Source organism: Diadema setosum, chromosome 11 (assembly GCF_964275005.1).
Source record: "Diadema setosum chromosome 11, eeDiaSeto1, whole genome shotgun sequence".
Classification (NCBI taxonomy): Eukaryota; Metazoa; Echinodermata; class Echinoidea; order Diadematoida; family Diadematidae; genus Diadema; species Diadema setosum.
Window position 1 is genome coordinate 16,938,851 of NC_092695.1, and position 13,470 is coordinate 16,952,320.

General features: G+C 38.5%; 1 protein-coding gene across 1 annotated transcript in view; it reads left to right on the top strand.

Annotated features, from left to right (window-relative positions):
• The window catches only part of LOC140234601 (calnexin-like), a 30,364-nt gene that overhangs the window by 9,207 nt on the left and 7,687 nt on the right, over window positions 1-13,470 (top strand). Inside the window, exons 4-13 of the mRNA XM_072314629.1 lie at window positions 96-172; window positions 919-1,000; window positions 2,912-2,980; window positions 4,764-4,811; window positions 7,300-7,375; window positions 9,043-9,121; window positions 9,934-10,008; window positions 11,181-11,330; window positions 11,793-11,833; window positions 13,181-13,368. Coding sequence (XP_072170730.1) covers window positions 96-172; window positions 919-1,000; window positions 2,912-2,980; window positions 4,764-4,811; window positions 7,300-7,375; window positions 9,043-9,121; window positions 9,934-10,008; window positions 11,181-11,330; window positions 11,793-11,833; window positions 13,181-13,368 — 885 coding nt within the window. The remainder of the gene's footprint in view (window positions 1-95; window positions 173-918; window positions 1,001-2,911; window positions 2,981-4,763; window positions 4,812-7,299; window positions 7,376-9,042; window positions 9,122-9,933; window positions 10,009-11,180; window positions 11,331-11,792; window positions 11,834-13,180; window positions 13,369-13,470) is intronic.

The following is a 13,470-nucleotide window of genomic DNA, read 5'->3' on the forward strand; positions in this document are numbered from 1 at the left end:
CCAGAAAGATTGATCTTTGGTATTGTGAAATTGACTGCATCCACCTGTTGTGGTTGAGTGTAATTTCCAACTTTCTTGTCTCTGTCTCATTACAGTCTAAGGCCAAGCATCATGCCGTTGCTGCCAAACTGGACAAGCCATTTGAATTTGTGGCTGACCCACTGGTTGTTCAGTAAGTACACATTATAATGTGGTTAATGTGCATTGGTTAGTGCAGTGAATTGGACCCAGTGTCTCACAGTGTGTATTTCCCTGCTATTGAAGGGTATAGTCTAGTCACAAAGTAATCCTTGTATGTGTTCCTAATCCATTTGAACAAGCTACTCGTCTCACATACTTTACCGCATATTCTAAGAGTACGTAGTGCAATTATTGCACATAAACACACTCCATTTTTATAAATAGGTTTATCCCATTTTATCTTTTCTGGTTGGTTTGATATCATTTTGATTTACCTAACAGGAAAGTAATGATACATACTGTAAAATGAGGAATATTCGTGTGCATTTTAGTTTTGCGAGCGCCAAGATTCGCGAAATTAAAGTGCACACGTAGGCTCTTGCGTACATTATGTGCATTGAATGCCAGAGGCACTTCTTGAAAATTTCATGCCATGAAAAAGGCCATTGGCTCCAATTCGCGAAAATTTCATGCCGCTAAAATATCATGTTTTACAGTATATACTTTGATTATGAGATTTTTTTTTCTTTTTTAAAGGAGAGAACTTTATAGCTGTCTTGTTCAAAAATTGTTCTTGTCTACACGTTTTTGTGTTGTTGTGTTTGTTCGTTTGTTTGCTCTTTTTATTTTTTATTTTTATTTTATTTTATTTTATTTTTTTTTTTGGAGAGGGGCTTTCTTTCAGGTCATTCCTATGTATATTAAATGAGTGACTTTGCCTTAACATTTTTCTTCCAGGTATGAGGTCAAGTTCCAGAATTCTCATGACTGTGGTGGTGCCTATGTGAAGCTTTTGACAAATAACCCTGACCTGAAACTGGTAAGAGAATCCCTGAGAGTCGGCACACACTATACATCTCTTATTGGGACTATGTTTACAATTTTGTATTTATATCTAAATATTCATATGAATAGCTATACAAGTAAATGTACCGTTTCTTCTTCCTTCCATTCCAGATGAAAAGTACTGCTGCATTGAAAAAAAAAAATAAGTCTATACACTATCCATATATATATTCTCAGTCATTGATACATTTAGCTGGAAGTTAGCATTAGTGTTGCTCTGTTTTTGTAAAGTGATCTCAGAGAAAATGATTTTGACCTAAATTTGTAAAATGAGAGCAGCGAATCAATGGACACTTTGAGTCTAGTTTAAACTACACAGCTGGTAGGAAAGTTGAAGTAGTTTGAATATTAGTCACATGACTTTTTACGCTATGAGATCCTTGAAATACCTTTCTCGGTAGGCCTGCTGACTTATATTTCACTGCTAAAAGAATCCTACAATATGATGCACATAGGGACAAATGTAGGTTCTTTTCTTCACAGTGTTTGAGTATACCAACTTTGTTTTGGAGAATGTGCTATGATGTAAAGAACTGTGAGATACAAGCAGATTTATGAAGGAAAAACTTTTTTTAAGAAAAGAAAGTAAAAATAAACATTTCCATCCGCAGAAGTACTGTAAAACCAGAAATTTTCTCATTCATGAAACCTTCGCAAATTTTGTGAGGAGCCAGGATTTGCGAAAGTTTTCGCCCACACAGTCAGCATTGAATACCTGTGGCAAATCATGAAAATTTCATGCTGTGAAAAAGGTTGTCGGCTCCAATTGACAAAATTTTCATGCTGCGAATATTTCTGGTTTTACAATAAATAATCAGTATAATGCAAACAAGGAAATTTCTTCCCAGGTATATTCTCCCTTTATACTAGCACAAGAGTGCATAAGAATTGCAGGATGTTAAACTCTTCTCATCTTAATTGTGATAATTACTTGACCGTGAAAATTGAATTTACGGTGTCAATGCAGGCACAATATCGATATACATAGACCGTACAATCTGAAATCACTCATACTGATTATACATATGTGACCCGCTGCCACGAAAGGATCTTAATGTCGGGAGAGGACAATTTTCTGAAAATGGCATGACATTATTCCCTTACTCATCCGCTCTAATTTCATGTATAACATGACTCATAAAAGTACTTGGTTGCGGAGATATTGGTGATTTTATGAGACCATGTTTCATGGTCTAGGAAATCAGCGTTTTGAGAAAACCCCCTTCAAACTTTTCTTTCCAACGCAATCGTGATCAAGGGGAGGTAAGGCATTTTTCACCTCTTGACAATAGAAGGTCTGCTCATGGCAACCACCGCGATGATCATGGCAACCACCGCGATGATCATTCAAGCTTAGCCCCAGCAGTCTACACACGACCAGTCAGTAACCAGGGTGCCATGCACTGACCAATAAGATCACTCCCTCGTTGCTAGGGGTGGAGTCTATCTGCAGCGCTGAATCAAAATCTTTGGACACGTTTCTGTTCCGTTGAAAGTCAGAAAATCGTGGCTCAGAAAAATGCTAATTTCTTGCCTTTCCTTTAATCATTTAGCTTCAAAATTTTGGCAGATGATAGACGATACATTAGACCACAAAATTATACCGAAAACAGAAATCCGATTGTTTTGACCGATTTTGATGATCTGACTTCAAACTCAATTTTCTTGGCTCGGCTGTCAGTGACTTTAGGATCCTTTTGTTGTGGCGGGTCACATAAAATCTTTTGTTATCTGACAGTGGGTATCATGAGTATTGAAGATTATGAATTGTTGGCCCATTCTGCATTATTTATGTATCCCAATGGAGACATGTGATTAATGTTCGTGGCTTAATTTTAATCACATCAGAGAATTATCATTTGCATATTTGTCTATTTCACTATAGGATGGGGTACATGACAAGACTCCATACACCATCATGTTTGGCCCAGACAAGTGTGGTGCAGATTCAAAGGTAACAGCAAAAAGTTGTCTTTACGTTCTCTAAACAGCACACTAACAAATGAAAGAAATATGGTTGTATTTTTCCTGTAACTTATAGAAGCTATGTTTGTGTGGTTGATATTCCTTGTTTTAATGATTGGTGTTGTGCATATAATACCATGGACAACATGTTATATCCGTGTATTTGCTAGTAATGAATTTGTTGCAACAGACCAAAAAAATAATAAAAAATGAAAAATTGATGGCCAATGTACATTCTTGGTGGGACAGAGTTGCTGCTCAATGGGTCCATGGCATAGTATCTTATTTGCAAACTAAGGAGTGTATGACAGCATTTTGACAGCTCAGTGCAAGTTTATAAACCATGAAACTGTGTTTAAAATGATCAAATTGTATCTCACTGTACATTGCACATCTGCCTGTGGTTACAGTGAAATGTACTTCCCAATTTCCCTTTACATTGGTCAAATGGGTCACTTCAAATCAGCCTATATCAGTGTATTCTACATTACCTCAGAAAATTTATTGTAGGGTCGCACACACTCATACATGTACATGTAGTGTGTTACAAACCAGTGTAAGCCAACAGTGAAGAAAATAATTTGTCATGTCAGGTTGAATGCTATAGATGGGAATAAAGTTTATACTTATTGCTCACTGTAACTAAGTGTTTCGTATGTTAACCCTTTTGCTGTGTCATCAAATCTAGGAGGACTTTTCATGTGCATTTTATGTGCATTTTATGTGCATTTATTGTAGCATGTAGAAAAACTGCATGCATATCCTGGAAATTGCCAAGTTGAGAAAGGTTACTTGGTATGATGTGGCATATTTTGACAACTTATGAGTCTTGTAAAGTCTAGCTCTGGTTGAATTTGCCCTCATTGGTTGCATTGTTTCGGGGCATTCTTGAAATGATGCTTTTCTACATATGTAGAGACTTACCCTTCTTATGACAGCAGTCATATGAAAACTTCTATATATCTTCTATATTCATGAAACTGCAGTTACGGCACCAGTTTAATACATCAAATAGAATGGAGTAGTTAACTTACCCCCCCCCCCCCCCCCCCCCGGAAAAATAACTTCCTTGTAACAAGATTAAGCCTGTTTTCTTTGTGCTTACATTGTAAGGGCAAAGCCACCCCTGCCCCATGTCTTTCATTCATTGTATGATCTTTAGGTTTACCTTTAACTCAAACACCTTGACACGCAATTAGTGTGCAACAAAGTGTGAATGACTATGTAGTCTCTGTGTGTGTGTGTTTGTATGTGTGTCTGCTAATGTAGATGTGTACTGTATAGCTGCTGTAATACTGCTTTGTGTAACAGGACTGTGTATGGTAGCGGTTAGCAGTGTTTAACAATTCATGTAGTACTGAAGTACAAATCTAAGCCAACTGATGATTGAAATAAAATCCTTTGTTCTAGATCTTATGTAACCCCTTGAGCAGAACATGAGAATTGGAAGGAAAAAAAAAAACCAATAGAAGTGATAGCTTTAAGCACATGAAGTACAAAAAAAAAAAAGAAGATAAAAATGACAAGTATATCAGAGTATTTTTGAATCATAATCATGACTCAAAATCCACTGATGAATTTTATTTAATCAGACAAAACCAGTCAGTGGAGGTATTCGCGGAACAAAGGTGGCTTTTCTTGACATTCAAAGAAATAAATGGTGATTGACATTCTTTATTTGATGTTTCTGTCTTCTCAGTTTTTTGACACATTTGATGCTTTGATTGGCATTCACTGTTTGTTATTTCTGTCTTGTTTTCTCTGTATTTCAGCTCCACTTTATTTTCAGACACAAGAATCCCAACACGGGCGAATTTGAGGTGAGTTAATATGTTGATGAATGATCCTTCCTTTCAGATTGGATATTTAATGCCATATGCTGTAGCATGCTTTCCATCCAAATAGTAACTGAGAGTGTGCACATATTGTAGGATTTTATATATTTCAGTTCAAGACAGAACCCAGGCCGATTTTTACATTGCCAACTTACATGTGACAGTGATAAAGTACTTGTCAGTCATATGAATGGATGTATAATTTATGCCAACACACACACACACAAACACACACACACACACACACACACACATGCACCCACAGACACAAGCATTGTATATCTGCTCAGAATTAAAGCTGAAATCTGTGTTATGCCAGCAGACTGGCCATTCCAGTCTGATTCTAGAAATTGGGGTGCGTATAATGCGTACGCGAGCGGGCTGTCGTAAATCACGGGAGTGGCGTGTGGATCACTTGTTGGCGCCAGGCTCTCGTCCCCGTGAGTCATGGTCGTTGAGCTTTCCCTACCAGGAAGTGGAAAGCTGGAGTGGGCATCTCCACTAGACAGCACTCATAAATCAACTCTAGGAGCTGCTCGCTGTCTTTCAGTCCCACCCATCTATCTTCCTGCAGCTATTTGGACCCCCCTCGTACCCTTCCCCATTTTCATACTCCTTGGTCAGATTAAACGACAGTGAGTAGAAAGTAACCAGACCATTGTACCACAACTAGAGGGTTGCCCCTCCCTCTTCTTTTGCCTGGATGATTTTTTTTTTTTTTTTTTTTTTTTAAGAGGAGAAGACTTTATAAGTTGTCATAGTAGAAAACTGCAACATCAACAACAATAGACAAACATATAAAACAAAACAAAACAAAACAGAAAACAAATATAGTGTGAGAATATTTCAAGCATATTTAATAATTGGATATATGAAGTGAACAATATGATCTACACAGTACAATATGAATGGGCAAAAGTGCATGCTAGGCTTTTGCATTTGCACATTTTTTTTTTTTTTTTTTCAGCATGAAGATCCAAAACTTGCAAGCCCAGTTTTTGTCTCGCCCACCGGAGGTGAAGGCGAGACTAAGGGATCCAAATGGCGTCCGTCCGTCGTCCGTCCGTCATCCGTCCGTCGTCCGTCCGTCGTCCGTCGTCCGTCCGTCGTCCGTCGTCCGTCACAAATGTTAAAGTTTACCTGCAAGACTCTCTTATGATGCATAACTTGGCAACTGTTACAGCAATGGCAGCCACACTTGGGTGATAGAAGCACTAGGGGTATCTTCATGTTATGGTGTTGTCGGAGGTCATGTGATGATGTCAAAGGTCATTTGAGGTCATATATTAAAGAGTATGTGCAAGACTCTCTTTTCTATGTTAAAGTTTACCTGCAAGACTCTCTTTTGACAAATAACTTCACATAAGTTGCTTGGATTACAACCTAACTTGGGTCATAGATGCACTAGGGGTACCTTCATGTTATGGTGCTGTTGGAGGTCACAGGATAAGGTCAAAGGTCATTTGACGTCATACGTTAAAGTTTACTTGCAAGACTCTCTTATCACACGTAACTCGACACATGTTGCTACAATGGCAATCAAACTTGGGTGATGGATGCACTAGGGGTACCTTCATGTTATGGTGCCGTAAGAGGTCACATGATAAGGTCAAAGGTCATTTGAGGTCATGCGTTAAAGTTTACTTGGAAGACTCTCTTATCACACGTAACTCGGCACATGTTGCTACAAACTGTACAATGGCAATCAAACTTTGGTGATGGTAGATGTCTCTTGGGAAGTTGAAGGTAACCACAAGGTTAAAGGTTACAGACGGGGGTCAACGGACTTTTAGGGCCCAATGTTAAGTTTTTAGGGCGCATTTTGTTTATGGCTCATAACTTTTGATCCCTTTGTCCGTTTGTGACCAAACTTAGATGGAAGATGTCCCTTGGGGAGGTGAAGGTCGTCACAAGGTCAAAGGTCACAGACAGGGGTCAACAAACTTTTAGGGCCCAATGTTATGTTTTTAGGGCGCGTTTTGATTGTGGCTCATAACTTTTGATCCCTATGTCCATTTGTGACCAAACTTGGACGGCAGATGTCCCTTGGGGAGTTAAAGGTCATCACAAGGTCAAAGGTCACAGAAAGGGGTCAACAAATTTTTAGGGCCCAATGTTAAGTTTTTATGGCGCATTTCGATTATGGCTCATTACTTTTGATCCCTTTTTCCGTTTGTGACCCAACTTGGATGGTAAATGTCCCTTAGGGTGTTGAAGGTCACCACAAGGTCAAAGGTCATAAGCAGGTCAATTAACTTCTGGGAGTTATAAAAAATATTAATTCCTTGTACGCGAATGGGCGAGACACAATTTGGCGATTGCCTTGTTGATAGGACATGATTACTTGATGATGTAGGTAATCAGGGGCTTTTTGCTGGACGCTTAACCCCTTCACACTGTTACCCAATGGTATCGGTGTAGAGATGCAGGTATGCCATACATTTTGTTGTTGTTGTTTTTTCTCCACTTCCAGGAAAAGCATGCCAAGAAACCCACTGGTTCCTTCAGCCATGTCTTCACGGACCAGAAAGTTCATCTCTTTACTCTGGGTAAGGATCTATCCTGTCATGTCAATGAGTGCAGTTGTTGATGGGGTGTATGCACCTACATTCAGGGCATAGATACAGCATGATTGGCAGAAACACGCAGCTTATCCATCTTTACTCTTGTAAGCATACAAAGGAACAGCCAGTTGTTATTTTTCATCCATGTCTTACCTATTTGTCATTGTGCCTGTTTATATTACAAAAATGTAAGAAGGGTTTCATATGCACCGGGCAAAATCTTATGCAAGCTTTATTTCATTTGTTTATATTTCTTGTAGACATGTATTCTCAATTTTATGTTAAGTTTCATCATATTTGGCTTCATTTTTTGTTTTGTTTTCTTTTCTTTTCTTTACCTACCTTGGGCCATGTATCAAGTTCTGTTTATGGTAACATGACATGTTTTGTCAGTCAGTCACAACCTCCGTAACTCATGCATCATAAGGAAGTACTTGACCGTCAAACCATGGTAAACTGTAACAGATAGTCAGTTTGTAGAACATTCCTGTATTAGTTGGCACCAGGGCACTGTCATAGCTTGGCCCCTTCAGACATCCGGCATATCAAATAGACTTGTCATGATCAAGAGGTTTTAGAACTCAGATTTTGGCAGCCCATCTTGAAACTAAATCTCTTGAAAGTTCTCCCACACTGTTATGATTTTGAATAGACTTTGTTAACATAAGTGCAGATGCATCTACAGTTGTATAGAAAACAGTAAGTTTTCACAAGGTGGATAGGCTTACTGCCACTCATTTGCAGTGTGTGGCACCTGAATATACTGTATCTTTTATCTACCGGTTTTTAGCTCCCGTTCATTGACTGCTGGCTTAAAACAAATGAACAAATGCACAAGACAGAGCGTGGAGAAAAAATTTGAACATTCTGTTTTTTGCAAAGGTGTCTGTTCATCTCTTTAACGAAAAGGAAAATTGACAGAGAGAGAACGAAAAAGCAACAGCAAAATTGCAAAACCGAACATGTAGAGAGTTTGGGATGAGAGATCTTTCTTCTGCACTCTGCTTCCAGACGATGAGCTCTCATCAGCCACTTGAAACTATGAATACTTTCACTTCTAGCGGTGAGAGCTTTCATGACGTGATGATGTATGTGAGAGTGGTTTCAATGTTGCAGCTTGCCATTGTTTCTACCTACGTACCTGGTAACCTCTCTCAATGCTGTAGGCAACGTGTGTGTGTGTGCGTGTGTGTGTGTGTGTACAATGTCAATGACATTTCAACTGTTAAAGTAACGTCTGCATGTGTGGAAGCACCATTCCAACATCTGGTGCTGCAGATGCAGCTTCATAGTGACCTTGTCATACATGTTCTTAAAGTATTGTGTGCCAGTGCAGTCAGGAACACACATTTTGGCCTCCTGCAAGGGTGAGTCCTAGAGAGGACCCTCGCCCCAGCCCCCCCCCCCCCCAAAAAAAAAAAAAAAAACCAACAACAACAACAACAGCAATTTATCTACATGTTGTCAATCAGTTGCAATGAAGACATCTTGACCAAAGAATTTCATAAATTTGAACAACAATCTAGCCCATGCTCTTCAATGAGCCCAATTACACCTGTAGTGAGGTTCTTAGTTTTACATTGTTGTCAGGAAATCGTTGAAATGGTCTTTGAGACATCATGGCCTTTCCCTCACCATTATCTTGTCCCCAGTGGTGAATCCTGACAACACCTTCCAAGTGTATGTTGACCAGAAGGTCGTCAGTGAGGGCAGTCTCCTAGAAGATATGAGGTCAGTATCTTTTTTTCTTTCTTCTTTTCATGATGTGTGTTGCTTTTTAGTCAAGAGTTAAGAGTTTTCACTCATTTCATTCTTTCTTTGCTAATTGAGTGATGATGCTAACAATACTTTACCTGCAAGTGTTGGCGCCTCAGTCCAAAACAGTATTAGAATCTCAGACACAAATTTATCACTGCGGCAGAAAAATTACATTTCATGACCACAAATGCTGCTAAAATTTATTCATGTAAAACGATAAATCATCGTGATACCATTGGCATTCAAAAAGAGGTTTATAACGTATGTGGACAGTAAATTGCATCAATTGCAGCAACTACAGCAATGACTCACTGAAACACTCCAAACCGATTGCCTGATTATTGCCATGGTAACCAAATCTAGTACAGCCTCCAATAATTAGATACCTCTTTAATGAATCAATGTCTGAAAGATATTGTTTCTCTCCTGAGAAAATGACTGCTAAAAAGTAGGCCTATGGGGAAATGATCAATGCGAGATACAAAATGTCACACATTTCCATCTGTGCCCATAGCTTTTACACTCATTCCCGTCATGGAAAGTGAAACATTTGTGAAGTGATGGCATTTTGTCATGTTCACTACACCACGTCATGTTGTTACGCAGCTGCTACGGCAGCTGAAAGCTGCTGCACCTTCGTACTACCATATGAAGGCATTACAGGAATGAGGATTAAGAGGTTGCAAAGGGATGCAAGTGAGATAGAATCTTTGTTATAACTAAATGTGGAGGGTTTTTGTTTTGATTGTGTGTTTTTGCTGTTGTTTTTTTGTCCAACCCTGAAGCCCTCCGGTGAACCCACCAGCAGAAATTGAGGACCCTGATGACAAGAAGCCCAAAGACTGGGATGACAGGAAAAAGTGAGCCAAAAATTCTTCTTATTCTTCTTCTGTTTTGTCCTTTTTCATGTGTGGATGTCATACATCCAGCGCAGTATCTTAATGCATTCCAATCTATACACACCGCTTGTCTTATATGATCACATTTTATTACTGCTTTATATTTCAGAAACACATGCATTTCAATGAACAGGATAGCAATATCACTGTAATTAGTCACCTCTATTTCACTAAAACCTTATAGAAACTGTACAGTTATCATTGGAATTGTTTCTTTTATTCATGTGTGCATGACACTCAAATATGTTAAGTTTATTTTCAGAGTTGATGATTAATTGGGCAGTCAGAAAAGATATTTTGCATTTTAACCATCCAAAAGTAATAGCAAATAGACTGGCTTACTGATATAGTGAAATCTTGAGCATTTCTTTGTAACACAGTCTGTCCGGTACAGCTAGAAAAGCTTGCTTTGAAGGCTTGCCAGACATATCAAAAAGTAATATGTAGAGCAAACTGCATTCTGGATATTGAGTTATGTTTATTTGAAGCAGGTGACTTGATTAGATTGTAACTCAGTCCTTCGGAAGAGAACAAACCCAAACATTGATATGAACATTGATGTTGGGGGTTTTTTTTCGTGGAGGCGCACACAGTCAGTTATTAATTATTGTATCATTGTATCATAGGTATTTTGGGTTTTTTTTTTCTTTTCTTTCTTCTTCTTTTGTTACTGTTAATATGCTAGTTTTGTTAATGTTATTGTGTTTTCTAGTCTTTTTGTATGAATAGCACCAGTGCACTTAGAAACTCCAGTATGAAGCGCCATATAAATGCAATTATCATTATCATTATCAATGCATTTGTAGACTGGCTTATTTGATCATCATATTCACCCTTCTCGCATGACCCGTGTCTGCCAATAGAACAATTTTAATGAAGGGAACATGATCACTGAGATACCATTTATCATTTTGAATAGATGCAGCAACAGAAGTCAATTTTCTTTGCCATTTGAGGTTAATTTCTGTCAAAGTTTCCTTGACCTTGACATTCAATACAAATCTTGATTTATTTTGGGTATTGCTTATGTCAGCCGAGGTTTAGTACATGCAATGCTTGTAATGGTCATGTGACAGCACAATATTTCCTATGAGGAACTTTGCACTGCACATCTTGGATCCTTTTCTCCCCAGGATCCCCGAGCCCGGCGCCGAAAAGCCTGACGACTGGGACGAGGATGCGCCCGCGCAGATTGAGGACGAAAATGCCGTGAAGCCGGACGGCTGGCTTGACGACGAGCCGGAGCTGATCGACGATCCAGACGCAGAGAGACCCGACGACTGGTGAGCATCGTGCCGAGTGATCGCTTTTGATGGCAGATGTGATTGACCTATTAAAGCGCAAGCCGTTACTGGTCATCCCTTTTGATGGAAATGATCCGCCTCGTAAGGGCTCTCCAAATGGCACTCAAAGTCAAATGAAACTGTTAGCTTGTCCATCAAATATTTTAGTGTTCAATCATTGCTTGAAATCATTTGAAGCAAAGCAGCATTGCTAGGACAGAATAGATTCATATTCTGTATGAAAAGTAAGTGACAGTCAAAAAAGCAGTTGATTTATACTTTCTTATGTTTTGAAAAAAAGAAGTAAATTAGCAAATTAAGAAATAAACAAAAATAGCAAAAAAGAAGCAATTTGAGTTCCATTTTTCTTTGTTCCGGATCTTAATTGAATATTTGACTGAAATTGATAATTTTGATTTTTCCGTTAAAAGAATCCTTTTCATCTTTTGATTTTTTTTCCAGGGATGATGATATGGATGGCGAGTGGGAACCACCAAAGATCAGTGAGTCTGAATTCAAACTGGCATCAATTTAAATGATGCTGAATCTGCTTACAATGTACAGGTCTTTGCTAGAAATTTTACATGTACTATTCCTTAATCAGAAACTTTATGGCATTTGCTGAACAAACTTATTCACATTTGTGGAAATGCATTTAAACTGATTGCTTTAAATTCAGATATACAAGTAGACATACAGTAGTAGTAGTAGTAGTAGTAGTAGTAGTAGTTGTTGTAGTAGAAGTAGTAGTAGTAGTAGTAGTAGAAGTAGTAGTAGTAGTAGTAGTAATAGTAGTAGTAGTAGTAGTAGTAGAAGTAGTAGTAGTGGTAGTAGTAGTAGTAGTAGTAGTAGTAGAAGAACAACAGCAGCGGACTCCCATTATAACGAAGTCCTTGGGACCAGTAGTTTTCTTTCTTTATATCGAAATTTCATTGAAACAGAACAAATAAACAATAAAAATACATAGAGTGGATAATGTTGTGGCCTGAATTTTTACTTCATTGTAACTGAATTTTGTTATAACCATGTTCATTATAATGGGGGTGCACTGTATTACTAGAAATAGTAGTAGTAGTAGTGGTCATGGTAGTGGGAACAGTAGTAATACTGGCAGTAGCAGCATTCAAAGTCGAATATCAACTGTCAAGGTCAAATGTTGATGGAAGAACATTTGAATGTTATTCATCTGGCAGTGAAGGTATTTGCTGGCCTGTAAATCATCTAGAACAAGATGGAATAATGCTCCCAGAAGTGATTTTGGGTGGCATCAGTGATTGACAGAAGCAGATTCATAATGGAGTTTCATCTTTGCGCATACAATAAATGATCCTCAGAAGTCAAAGTAAATTAGGTTTTGAAAAGGTTGGAGGAACATGGGGGGTTGAGGTATTGCAAGTTTTATTTAATAACCTACTTAGCGTCTGATTGCTCTTCGTGTGGTTTAAGTTGGGTAATCTATTATACTGCAATCCCAAATCAGGAATTAATTTTAGGCTGTGACTGTTTTATAGTCATACTGGAGAGTACCCATTTATCCAAGTAGTTGTTATATGCAAGGTGTTTCATGTTTACTAAGTCAATAAATCATTATATGTATGATGCATTAGATTTACAACAAATCACAAACTTAATTCCATGGCCTTACTTTTTTTTTTTTCCCCTGTGTATTGGAAAACTTTGAGAGTGTTCAGTTAAAAATGGACAGTGCAAGGTTGATAAAAGAAAAGAGTTTTGCAGCCATTGTAGGAGCAGTACAAGTGAGCTTGAATTGACATTTTACCCTTAGAATGTTGATAAGGGAGGTTATGTATTGATACAACAATAACTTTGCGTTACTGCCTTATCTGCAGACAACCCACTCTGTGACGATGTTGGGTGTGGTGAGTGGAAACCGCCCATGGTGCCCAATCCTGGCTACAAGGGTAAATGGAAGCCCCCCTACATTGACAACCCCAACTACCAGGGAGAGTGGAAACCTAGGATGATTGCAAACCCAGACTTCTTCGAAGACCTCGAGCCGTTCAAGATGTCATCTATTGTGAGTGTTGAAAAGTATATCTTTTTTGCCCTATTCTTGTGTTTCTTTTAGTTTCTTCCCCTTCCCCCTTTCCATTATTTGCCCGTACCTTAGAGTGAAACC